Source organism: Rattus norvegicus, chromosome 9, assembly GCF_021556685.1.
Source record: "Rattus norvegicus strain SHRSP/BbbUtx chromosome 9, alternate assembly SHRSP_T2T, whole genome shotgun sequence".
Lineage (NCBI taxonomy): Eukaryota > Metazoa > Chordata > Mammalia > Rodentia > Muridae > Rattus > Rattus norvegicus.
In genome coordinates this window covers 17,797,087-17,810,463 of record NC_141542.1, presented here as the reverse complement: position 1 = coordinate 17,810,463, position 13,377 = coordinate 17,797,087, and the positions used below count along the sequence as shown (strand labels likewise).

At 42.2% G+C, this 13,377-nt stretch overlaps 1 protein-coding gene across 1 annotated transcript in view; it reads left to right on the top strand.

The window, feature by feature from the left end:
• The first annotated feature begins 1,921 nt into the window (after window positions 1-1,921).
• LOC134480481 (uncharacterized) overlaps window positions 1,922-13,377 on the top strand; it is a 37,250-nt gene continuing 25,794 nt past the window's right edge. Inside the window, exons 1-2 of the mRNA XM_087568482.1 lie at window positions 1,922-2,373; window positions 11,922-12,190. Coding sequence (XP_087424608.1) covers window positions 12,100-12,190 — 91 coding nt within the window. The 5' untranslated portion in view covers window positions 1,922-2,373; window positions 11,922-12,099. The remainder of the gene's footprint in view (window positions 2,374-11,921; window positions 12,191-13,377) is intronic.

Genomic DNA, 13,377 nt, shown 5'->3' with positions numbered 1-13,377 from the left:
TTATATATGCTGCTCAAGATCCTTTTAACAACAGTAACCTAATGCCTTACATGTGTTTCTGATATTTCTATTCACTTGATCACTGTTCAATAATTGTACCAAGTTGATAGCTGTAATTTTTTATCACTTTAAGAATGTAAATTTCATGTGTGTGTATACACTTTTGATCCTAACTCTTTGGAGGCATAGGCAGGTGGATCTCTTTTTTGAATCAACCTGGTCTACATAGAAAAACCCTATCTTAAAAAAAATCAATCAATAAATAAGCAAATAAAAAAAGAATTTAAAACACTTGAAATTAATATGAACACAACCACATCTTTAATAACAATTGATTTTTTTATTGCAGATAATTCATATAATCCAAAATGTTATATAGTGTCATATGGGAACTCAATTTCATCGTAAAATAAACCTGCTCTTCTCTTTTCATTGGTTGCTCTTAGTTAACATTTTCATACACATATATAATTTATTCTGATTATTCTCTCCCCCACATCGTCTCATCCCCTCCCCTATGACTTAAACTTATACAGTCTTCTAAATTTAGGCTTTCCAAATTTAGGATTTCTCTTTTATTTATTATACATTCCTTTACTTTTCCATCTACATTTTATGATATCTTAATAAGAAACCCATTCTATCATTGGCATTATCTCAGTGTTTGGTAGGAGACATTCACATTCTTCAGTAGCTTGTCATCAGTGCAAGAAATGATGTCGAGGTCTCTCTCTCTCTCTCTCTCTCTCTCTCTCTCTGTCTCTGTCTCTGTCTCTGTCTCTGTCTCTCTCTGGCGCTGGCTCTCTGTCTCTGTCTCCCTCTCCGTCTTTCTCTGTCTCTCTGTCTCTCTCTCCATCCCCTCCCCAATTGTTTTGTTTTCTAATACAAGGTCTCACACTTTAGTCTAGCCTTGAACTCAAGGCAATCCACCTACCTCAGCCTTGTGAGTTTTGGGATTCCAGGCATACACCATCTTGCCCAGTGAATTTTGTGACTCTCGTACATCCCTTTACCATTTCTGAATTATTTTTAACATTGCTGTGACCCTTTTCTAGCTTCTAGATGTAGATACATTAACTGATTAGAAGGTTTTATTTTTAAAGATTTATTTATTTATGTACATGAGCACTCTGTTTGGGAGTGTGCCTGCATGTCAGAAGAGAACTTCAGACAGAAGAGGGCATTGGATCCCACTACAGATAGTTGTTGGTCACCATGTAGTTGCTGGGAATTGAACTTGAGAGCACTGGAGAAGCAGCGCTCTTAACCACCAAGCCATCTCTCCAGCCTGATAAAAAAGATTCTAAATTTCATTCTTTTCGTGTTTGTTTGCATCTTTCTTCTTGAGAACACTGTGATGGAATGTCCAAATGGTAATTAGTGGCGGTTGGTAGAAGAAGCCATATGTGTGATGCTGCCATATGTGTGAGGGGCTGGCAACAAGGTGCAGACCCAAGACCATGGCCCTGTGCCCTGAGCCTCGCCTGCTGGATGTGGGCTCTCAGGATGCCTTCAGGTGAGGACAGCAGGTGGTGGCTTGCGCCCTGCTGAGCCGGCCTAGGAGAGTGGCAACCACAATCGCCCTGCCCAAGCCTCGAGCCTGGGGCAGCTGGAAGCTCCGGAGGCTATGGCCACAGTTAGGTCACGCTGGGCCTGGGGGCCGCAGAAGCCGCCCTGTGCCTCCTCAGAGCCCTGAGAGGGGACTGACCCGCCTGTACAGAGCCCGGAGCTCCGCACCACAAGCCTCCCGGTGTCGCGCCTCGCCCTGTTGTCTGCCCCACGGAGTGGGCACACGTGTCCTTCCCACCCCGCCGTTCGACCGCGCCCGAGCCGGGCCTCAGGGCACGCGGAGCTCGTGGGTGAGCGCGGGGCCTGAGGGGGCGGGGCGCGCGCGTTATATTTGGCGCCCGCAGCAGCGCGTGTGCCTGGGCGAGTTTTCCTTCCGCAGGCGCTGGCAGCCGGGGCGCCGCGGCCCAAGCTGACTCCTCTCTCTCCCTCTCAGACCCCGGCAGGGCCCAGAGGTGATTCTGCCTGCACGATGATGTCCTCCTTCCTGGAGACGAGCTCTTCGCAGGCGCCAGGTCGCGAACAAAAAGAGAAAGAAAAAAAGAAAAAGCAGAATAAGAGACCAGGGACGGGGACCTTAGCGGCTTTGGGGGTCAGCTCCGCCTGGGGCAGGCGCGCTATGACAGTGGCGGGGTTTCCAACAGAGACTGCAGCCTCGCAGTGTCCAGGGAAGAAGCCCAGGCCAGCCCTGCCAGGGGACCTCGAGGCCTGGCGCTTGCCCGGACCCCTAGCTGGACCTCGGTCTGGTCCCCAGGGACAGCAAGCAGCAAGCAGGGCGGGCTGCACCGCCAGAGCAGCAGAATCAAGGTAGGTAGGAGACCCTTGTCCCTCCTTGGCTGGTTCTGGCCCTGCCCCCCCGCCCCCCTTCCCCCTGTCCTGGGAAAGCAGTGGCAGAAGGAGGCAATGCAAAGTGAGCCCATTGGGTAGGGGAAGGGAGGGTTCAGGGATGTATGGAGAGCTGAAGTAGGGATTGGAAAGCCCATGGCATTGGGAAAGAGTAATTGCAGAGAGGTAATCTGGAGTGTGCTGTTAAAGGACTGGGATCGTGGGAAAATATTTTCTTAAAACCTCAGGCAATGAATGTATTATTTAATAGATTTCTTCTGATCTACTTTGAAATTGGTTGCCCCTTGCAAGAGATTGTATTTGGAGGATGTAAAATACCCTCCTTCAATTACTCGGAGAAAGGGAACATAAACAGAGATTTCCTCTTTTTTAGCCTCCAAAGCTCTGAGAGATTACAGTTCTGCATAATTTAATTCTTTCCTACCTGCTATGAGCAGGCCTCCAGATCAGCAAGTTCCTTTGGAATGGTTTTGCTTGTTTTTGTTTATTTTCCATGGTGCTGATTAGAAAGCCATGAATTGTTTTGTGAATTTTAAATTTCAAGAGGTGACACCCAGAGTTGATGTTGGTTTTCTTCACACATTGCAGTGTAGTTGCAGCATAAAAAAAAAAATACTTCTTGTGACAAGAAGTGGAAAAAGAAAGTTGATGAGCTAAGAAAAGAAGAGCCTTGAGCCGGATCAACATTTGGCTTCCTCAAATATGGAGCAAGCATGGAATGTGGCTTTTTCAGAATCGAGGGGGTTTTTAGGATAGGGCAGTGAATGCTGTCTGGTGCTAACCCGTCCCTTTTGTGGCTGACAACCCTTAGGAGAAGGTCAGAATGTGCCAACAGCACAGAGTGGGCACTGGTGGTGTTTGAACTCAGAAGTGCTCAGGAACTGTGAAAGTTTCTCTGTTATCACCATGGAGCCATCTAGTGAAATAGACCACTGTGATGCTGTGTAAGAGGCCATTGTGAGGGCTGGAGAGATGGCTCAGTGGGTAAGAACACCAAGTGTTCTTCCAGAGGTCCTAAGTTCAAATGCCAGCAACCACATGGTGGCTCACAACCATCTGTAAGGAGTACTGATGCCCTCTTCTGGTGTGTCTGAAGACAGCTGCATTGTCTCACATATAAATAAATAAATCTTACAAAAGATTGTCATCTACTGCAGTTTCTATGTGGACAGGGCACAGTTGAAGGGATTAAAGATCAAGTACATTGCCTGTCTTTAAAGATCAAGTGTATCATCTAACTTTTAAACCAAGAAATGTAGTGTCTTTTTTGCTGCTTGTGTAGCTTTTAGTGATGTATCTTTTCTCCTAGTACGTCCTTTGTTTCCATAATAGTTGTTTTCAAGTATATATGATTATCGCTCCTATTTGCAGAGCTATTCAATATTTTCATTGGTTAAATATTTGTGGTGAATTTACATTGTGATATCAGTAAAATGCTATGTGAAAATTTTAGAGAATATACCGGTTTGGGTAATTTTAATAACCTTTGCCCTCAAGTGGTGGCCTGTTTTCACATTGAAAAGACTGGAATTCATTACCATCCATAAAAGGATTGATAGGGAAGCACAATGGACAGCAACAGTGTTGTTCCCTTTGACAGTTGTGGGAGCCAAGAAAGAAGTGTGACTTGCTTTTCGTGATTTACCAAATCAAGACTCAGTATCATTACTATAGAAGCCCATGGAAAAAATGATGAAGTTTTCAGAAATCACCAGTTGAAGAAATGGTGGTGGTTTTGCTTATATTGAATTCTGAGTTTCAAAGTTATGTTTCATTTTTCTTTATTCCTTAATGAGGCTTTTTATTAAGTTTTTTAATCACCATTACACACTTAGATGCACAGTGCTAAGATCGTAGTAGGTGCTCATTAAATCACTGATCATTGAGGAGGAGGAATGATAAGAAAGTATGTATTTTCTGTAAGTTCTGTTAGTTTTGGGAACAGGTGGTTTTAGGTTTATCAGTCATAGCTTGGTATCTTGTCCCACATAAGACAACTTGACAGAACCCCCTTTCTGGCCATTATGTTCAACTTATTTTTGTCTTAATCATTCTTGAAAATCATGGAAGTAGTGTGGAAAATTGATTGTACCTGCAGTATAGCAAAAAAGGCCAGTCTAGATAGGAAGCAGTTATGTTTCTCCATGAGCTGATGTCTTAAAACATCTAGATTTTAGGAATTTGGTGTTGTGTTTTCTAAACATACATCTTACAACATACAGATAACATCGTAATAGAATAAAGGAATCTTTTGATTTAGCACCAAATTCCCTAAAGCAATGACTACTGCACAGCTCTCTTGGCCATATGAATAGCCGAAATTATATTTCACTCTTTTAAAGAAATAATGAAAGCACTTAAGGTTAAAGAGGAGCCCATGGGAAAAGTTTGCTGTGGTGTTTCTCTTTGGTTTCTTGTGCTCTTTCTAGAGAATGACTTTAAGAAGTCAGGGCGACCGGTCAGGTGGTCAGTGTGGTCAGGCAGTCATGAGCAGATGGTTAAGCGATGTGCTAGGGCCCCATAGGCCAGTGAGCCCAGCTGAGAAGCAGAGTCTAGCCAGTGAGCCTAACTGAATAGCAGAGGCTAGACAGTGAACCTGACTGAAGAGCAGAGGCTAGCCAGTGAGCCAAGCTGAAGAGCAGAGGCTAGCCAGTGAGCCTAGCTGAAGAGCAGAGGCTAGCCATTGAGCCTGACTGAAGAGCAGAGGCTAGCCAGTGAGCCCAGCTGAAAAGCAGAGTCTAGGCAGTGAGCCAGGCTGAAGAGCACAGGCTAGCCTGTGAGTCTGACTGAAGAGCAGAGGCTAGCCAGTGAGCCAGACTGAAGAGCAGAGGCTAGCCAGTGAGCCTGACTGAAGAGCAGAGGCTAGTCAGTGAGCCTAACTGAAGAGCAGAGGCTAGCCAGTGAGCCTGACTGAAGAGCAGAGGCTAGCCAGGGAACCTGACTGAAGAGCACAGGGTAGACAGTGAGCCTGACTGAAGAGCACAGGCTAGCCAGTGAGCCTGACTGAAGAGCAGAGGGTAGCCAGTGAGGCTGACTGAAGAACAGAGGCTAGCCAGTGAGCCTGACTGAAGAGCACAGGTTAGCCAGTGAGCCAGGCTGAAGAGCAGAGGCTAGCCCGTGACCCTGACTGAAGAGCAGAGGCTAGCCAGTGAGCCAGGCTGAAGAGCAGAGGCTAGACAGTGAGCCTGACTGAAGAGCAGAGGCTAGCCAGTGAGCCTGACTGAAGAGCACAGGCTAGCCAGTGAGCCAGGCTGAAGACTGAAGAGTAGTGATTTTAACCTTTATTTATAAGTTCTATCGTTTTCCTAGAATTTCTACAAAGGTTTGCTGCCATAAAGTTTGACTTGTAAGGTTCTCCTTGCTCTCTTCTTCTTATCTCCTTTCCTCTTGCTCTTATGAAAATAATTTCCTTACTCTCAATGCCTTACTCTCAACGCTATGCCTTTACTTCTAAGTTCTTCTTGAGTTCTGTTCTATTCAGTTCAGTTCTGTCTAAAAAGCTTTCTCTCTCTTTGTCCTCAGCATTTGTATATCTTTCTGAACACAGCATCACAGGGTGAAAAGTTCACCACAAGTTTGCACAGGAATTTGAATCATAAGTTGGATAATCAGTTTACGACAGAGAATGTTTACATGCATATCCATGAAGAGTAATCATCAGGATAAACTGTCACCATCTGTCACTGGCTCTGCATGTTCATGGAGAGTTAAAAGCTGTAATTTTTATGAGAAAAGAATAAGTGAAATTGCCTATAGGCAAATCCAGTCAATTATTTACGTTCAGTCCTTGCACCTATAGTAAATCATTAGTTCTCTTTTAATGAACTTTTGTTAATTGGTTTATACCTTCTTAGAATGGGTTCTAATTTGTAGATGCCTGCTTGGTATTGCAGAAGCAATTCACTTGTGAAAGTTTAAGAAGGAAGAGTTCTCAATGCAATTTTGATTACCAGAGAACACATAATAGCTGTCCCATTATAAAGGAGCTTAAAATTACTAATCTAATTTTAGGAATTCTTATGGAACCATCATAAGAATTAAGAAATCATCTATTTGTCTGTACATCATCAGGCCAAGACAATACATCTTCGTTGCTCTGTGGTGATCTGCTCAAAAGAGTGGGGTAAAGAGGATGACAAATACAGAGGCAGATACTTGCAGCCAACCATTCAGCTGAGAGCAGGGTCCCCAATGGAGGAGTAAGAGAAAGGATTGAGGGAGCTGAAGGGGTTTACAGTCCCATAAGAACAACACTAAGAAACACCCAGAGTTCCCAGGACTGAAACCACCATCCAAAGAGTACACATGGACAGACCCATGGCTACAGCTGCATATGTAGAAGAGGATGGCCTTCTTGGGCACAAATGGGAGGAGAAGCCCTTGGTCTTGTCAAGGCTTGATGCCCCAGTGTAGAGGAAACCAGAACAGGGAGGCAGATAGGCCTGGGTGTTTGGGTGGGTGTGGTAACACCCTCACAGTAGAAGGGGGAGGGGTTTTATAAGGGGTTTTGTGGAAACCAGGAAAATGAATAACATTTGAAATGTAACAAAAGCCCTCTCTGGGGAAGGGACAGCGGATAAGCTGCTCTGAGCCCCTACTTCCCTGCTGCCTCCCATTGATCGCGACTGTGGTGCATGGTGTCAGCCTGGGACTCTCCATGGGCTGCTGCTGGCACTGGTCCTGGCGCTCATGCCAAGAGCATGATGAGCAAGGAGCACATGGTTTGTCCCGATTCAGAGCAGGGCGAGTGGCAACCAGAGAATAAGCACAGCTTCCTGTAAGATCATGAGGTCTTCCTGGGCAAGGAGGACTCCAAGACCTTTGATAGCTAATCCTGAACGAGAGCAGGAGAGGCTGGGGAAAATTGTTGATCCAATCGACAGTGATGAAGGCGGCCTTGTTACTACTGAGGACCTGAAAGTTTGGATCAAACAGGTACAGAAAAGATACATCAACCAAAATGTGGCTAAACTCTGGAAGGATTATGATAGGGACATAGATGAAAAATCTCCTGGGAAGAATACAAGCAGGCTACCTATGGCTACTACCTGGGAAACCTTGCTGAATTCCAAGATAGCTCTGATCATCACAATTTTAAAAAGTTGCCTCCAGGAGATGAGAGGAGGTTTAAGGCCTTGACGGTGACCTGACAGCTACTCAGGACGGGTTCATTGCTTTTCTGCACTAAGGGGATTTAGAACATATGAAGGAGATTGTAGTTCTGGAAAGGCTGGAGAATATCGACAAGAACGGGGATGGTTTTGTGGACGAGTATGAGTACATTGTGGACATCTTTTTCTCACGAGGACAATTGCCCTGAGACCGACTGGGTTTTGTCTGGGGAGCAGTTCAATGATTTCCCAGATCTAAACAAGGATGGGAAACTGGATTAGGATGAGATTCACCATTGGATCCTCCCTCAGGACTATGACCATGCACAGGCTGAGGCCCAGCATCTGGTGTATGAGTAAGATAAAAACAAGGATGAGATGCTGACCAAGGAGGAGATTCTAGACAACTGGACCATGTTTGTGAGAAGCCATGCCACCAATTACAGGGAAGATCTTACCAAAAATCATGATGATCTTTGAAAGAAACTCATCCTCATGTGGCCAACAGTCACATGCTTTCTATTCTGGCTGATTGCTATATTTGTCAAGTATATAGCAGTTGTGTCCCTAAACAATAAGAAACCTTTCTAAAGCTCAAAAAAATCTTGCATTACACCACAAACAATAATAGTAGGAGACTTAAACACGCCACTTTCATCAATGGACAGATCAGGGAAACAGAAATTAAACAGAGACACAGGAAGACTAACAGGTTATGAAACAAATGGATTTAACATATATTTATAGAACACTCCACCCTAAAACCAAAGGATATACCTTCTTCTCAGCATCCCATTGTACCTTCTCCAAAATTGACCATATAATCGGTCACAAAACAGGCCTCAACAGATACAGGAAGATAGAAATAATCGCATGCATCCTATCAAAAAACCACGGACTAAGGCTGTTGATCAATAACAACAAATAAGACAGAAAGCCCACATATACATGGAAGTTGAAGTCAATGACAACTTGGTCATTGGAGACATAAGAAAGAAATTAAAGACTTCTTAGAATTTAATGAAAATGAAGATACAACATACCCAAACTTATGGGACACAATAATAGCAGCGCTAAGAGGAAAACTCATAGCTCTGTATGCCTGCAAAAAGAAACAGGAGAGAGCATATGTCAGCAGCTTGACAGCACACCTAAAAGCTCTAGAAAAAATTAAATAAACCCTAGAGGAGTAGAAGGCAGGAAATAATGAAACACAGGGCTGAAATCAAATAAGAAGAAACAAAACCGAGTATCAAAAGAATCAGCAAACCCAGGAGCTGGTTCTTTGAGAAAATCAACAAGATACATAAAAGCTTAGCCATATTAACCAGAGGTCACAGAGATTGTATCCAAATTAATAAAATCAGAAATAAAAGGGAGACATAACAACAAAATCTGAAGAAATTAAAAAGATCATCAAATCCTACTACAAAAACATATATTCAACAAAACTGGAAAATGTGGAGGAAATGGACAATTTTCTATACAGATACCAGGTACCACAGTTAAATCAGGAACAAATAAACCATCGAAACAACCCCATAACTCATAAAGACATAGAAACTGCTATTAAACATCTCTCATCCAAAAAGAGCCCAGGACCAGATGGATTTAGTGCAGAATTCTATCAGACCTTCATAGAAGACTTCATACCAATACTGTCCAAACTATTCCACAAAATAGAAACAGACAGAGCACTGCCAAACTCCCTCTATGAAGCCACAATTACTCTTATATCTAAACCACACAAGGATACAACAAAGATAGAGAAATTCAGACCTATTTGATTTATGAATATTGATCAAAAATGCTCAATAAAATTCTTGCAAACTGAATCCAAGAACACATCCAAACAATCATCCATCATGGTCAAGTAGGCCTCATGGCAAGGATGCAGGGATGGTTTAATATACGGACGTCCATCAACGAAATTCATCATATAAACAAAGTCAAAACCACATGATCATTTCATTAGATGCTGAGAAATCATTTGACAAAATTCATTACCCTTTCATTAATAAAGTCCTGGAAAGATCAGGAATTGAAGGCCTGAATCTAAATATAGGAAAATGCAAAATACATCAAACCTGTACCTAACATCAAACTAAACTTAGAATATTGAAGGAATCCCACTAAAATCAGGGACTAGACAAGGCTGCCCACTCTTTCCCTACTTAAGTACAATATGGTACTTAACGTCCTAGCCATAGCAATCAAACAATGAAAGTAGGTCAAAGGGAAAAAATTAGAAGGGATGAAGTCAAAACACTAATATTTGAAGATGATATGATAGTCTACTTAAGCAACACCAAAATTCTACCAGAGAACTACTTAACCTGATCAACAACTTCAGCAAACTGTCCGAGTTTAAATTTAACCCAAACAATTCAGTAGTCTTCCTCTACTCAAAGGGTAAACAGGCTGAGAAAGAAATTAGGGAAATGACACCCTTCACAATAGTCCCAAATAATATAAAATAACTTGCTGTTACTTGAACCAAGCAAGTAAAAAATCTGTATAACAAGAACTTCAAATCTCTGAAGAAATTGAAGAAGGTCTCAGAAGATGGAAAGATCTCCCATGCTCATAGATTGGCAGGATGAATATGGTAAAAAATGACCATTTTGTCAAAGGCAATCTACAGATTCAATGCCATCACCAACAATATTCCTACATAATTCTTTATAAAGGTAGAAAGTGCAATTTGCCGTCATTTGGTTAACATAAAACCCAGGATAGCAAAACTATACTCAACAATAAAAGACCTTCTGGGGGAATCACCATCTCTGACCTCAAGCAGTATTACAGAGCAATAGTTTGTATGGTATTGGCATACAGACAGGCAGCTCAGTGGAACATAATTGAAGACACAGAAAAGAACCCACACACCTATGGTCATTTGATCTTTGACAAAGGAGGTAAAACATCCAATGGAAGAAAGGTAGTATTTTTAACAAATGGTGCTGATTCAACTGGAGGTCAACATGTAGAAGAATGCAAGTTGACCCATTCTTATTACCCTGTACAAAGCTTAAGTCCAAGTGGATCAAGGACCTCCACATCAAACCAGATACACTAAAAGTAATGGATAAGAAGTAGGGAAGAGTCTAGAAGACATGAGCACTAAGGAAAATTTCCTGAACAAAATACCAATGGCTTATGCTTTAGGATCAAGAATCGACAAATGGGACCTCATAAAACTGAAAAGCTTCTGTAAGGCAAAGGACAGTGTCATTAGGACAAAAAGGCAACCCACAGATTGGGAAAAAATCTTTACCAATCCTGCATCGGATGGAGGGCTAATATCCAAAGTATACACAAAACAGAAGAAGTTAGAGTACAGAGAGCCAAACACCCCTGTTAATAAATGGGGTTCGGAGCTAAAGAAAACATTCTCAGCTGATGAATATAGAATAGCTGAAAAGCACCTAAAGAAATGCTCAATATCCTTAGTCATCAGGGAAATGCAAATCAAAACAACCCTAAGAATCCACCTCACACCAGTCAGGATGTCTAAGATCAAAAAATCAGGTGACAACAGACGGTGGCGAGGATGTGGAGAAAGAGGAACACTCGTCCATTGTCGCTGGGATTGCAAACTGGTACAAGAACTCTGGAAATCAGTCTGAACGTTCCTGGAAAATTGGACATTGCACTACCTGAGCACACAGCTATACCTGTCCTGGGCATATACTCAAAAGATGCTCCAACATACAACAACACATATGATCCACTATGTTCATAGCAGCCTTATTCATAATAGCCAGAAGCTGGAATGAACCCAGATGCCCTTCAACAGAGGAATTTATTCGAAAAATGTGGTACATCTACACAATGGAGTACCACTCAGCTATCAAAAACAATGACTACGTTCAATTCATAGGCAAATGGAAAGAACTAAAAAATATCATCCACAGTGAGGTAATCCAATCACAGAAAAACACACGTGGTATGCACTTGGGAGCGATGGCCTTGAAGCCCTCCATTATTGATGTTATTATTATGGTTAGCATTAAGTATGACTGGGTTCATGGAAAATCCCCAGCCAGCTGCAGAAGACTAATACAAATGTGGTGGTCAAGATGAATAATCATATGATAACGTGTGACCTTAAGATACCCAATGTGATGACCTGTAACCTTTCTGAAAAACAAACATCCTGCTGACTAATAGATATTACAAACCTGTGAGTTTTCTGACAACCTGTCAACATCAGCCGATTCCCAGACCACACGAATATTGTGTCCTTGGCGTGGGTAAATTTTCTTACTTCTCTCCTCTCTCTGTTACCCTTTTTATGGTACAAATTCAGCCTTGGGGAAAAATAAAATTATCACCTTGATATGAATCTTGTCTTGGCGTCCTTCTTCGCGTCTCTTGTCCCCCATTCTCTTCCAGGTACTCAGCACCCCTCATTGACAGTATGCACTCATTGATAAGTGGATATTGACCAAAACCTCAAATTACCCAAGATGCAATCTACAGATCTCAGGAAACTCAAGAAGAAGGATGACCAAAGTGCAGATGTTCCCACTCCTTCTTAAAATGGGGAACAAAAATATCCATAGGAGGGGATATGGAGGCCAAATCTAAAGCAGAGACCGAAGGAACAGCCATTCAGAGTCTGCCCCACATGTGGCCCATATATATACAGCCACCAAAACTAGGTAAGATTGATGAAGCTAAAAAGTGCTGACTGAAAGGGACAGAATATGCATCTCCCCTGAGAGACACATCCAGAGCATGTCAAATAAAGAGGTCATTGCTGGCAGTAAACTACTGAACTGAGAACAAGACGCCCTTTATGGGAATGAGAGGAAGGATTCAAAGAGCTGAAGGGCTTGCAACCCCATAAGAACAGCAATGCCAACCAAATAAACCACTAACAAAAGAATATACATGGACTGACCCAGGGGTCCAACTGCATATGTAGGAGAAAATATCCTTGTTGGGGCACCTGTGGAAGGGGAAGCCCTTGTTCTTAACAAGGTTGGACCCTGAGTGCAGGGAAATGTCCGGGAAGGGGTTTCTAAGGGGCATGGATTGGGGGACCATACATATGGGAGAGGGCACGGCAGGGGGGCTTATGGACCAAAAGCTGGGAAAGGGAATAACGTTTGAATAAAACATATATATATCTATTAAAAAAACTGAAATTTAAAAAAATGATACTAGTACCAAAAAATAATCAAAAAAATGTGAATAAGAAAGATATTTTAGGTTTTGGAAAAAGATGAATGCCAGGTATTTGAAAAACTGTATGACCATGTAAACACTTTAATATACTTGAGAAATTTTTTACATGTTAATGAACTGCATCTTTTTTTTAAATAGTGAATGGAAATCCAGTCCCTTCCTGGCTGTGAGGCTAGGGATCCAGATGTAGTGGAATTCATTATTTGTTGGTCCTGAACCTTTGAGTCTGCTTCTAACTCAGCTTATGCCAAGGAAACTAGGCCAAGATGATATCTAACCATTGACTAAACTATCTAGACTAACAATTACAGGTGAAATTCCACCTTGTAAATGGGACGAGAGGAATAAAAGATACCTTTAAGGATTTAAAAAAGATGAAATGTACCCAAAAAAATCCAATAAAAAAGTTTAAAATAAAAATAACTTAGGAAATACAAAATACTGGGGTGCCATTCCACAATCATGATGTGTTTCTTCTGTGATAGCTTACAGGTTAATTTACTTCTCTATAACTGTTTTCTTATTTCAAAGTACGTAATGGCATCATCTGTGGAGTGATGGTGAGAACAAAAGCTTTGCCGAACTTGAATAATCGATCCCTCCTGAGCATGTGCTTAACATTCTAAGCACAGGGAAATTTCCTGAGGGGATTAAAAAG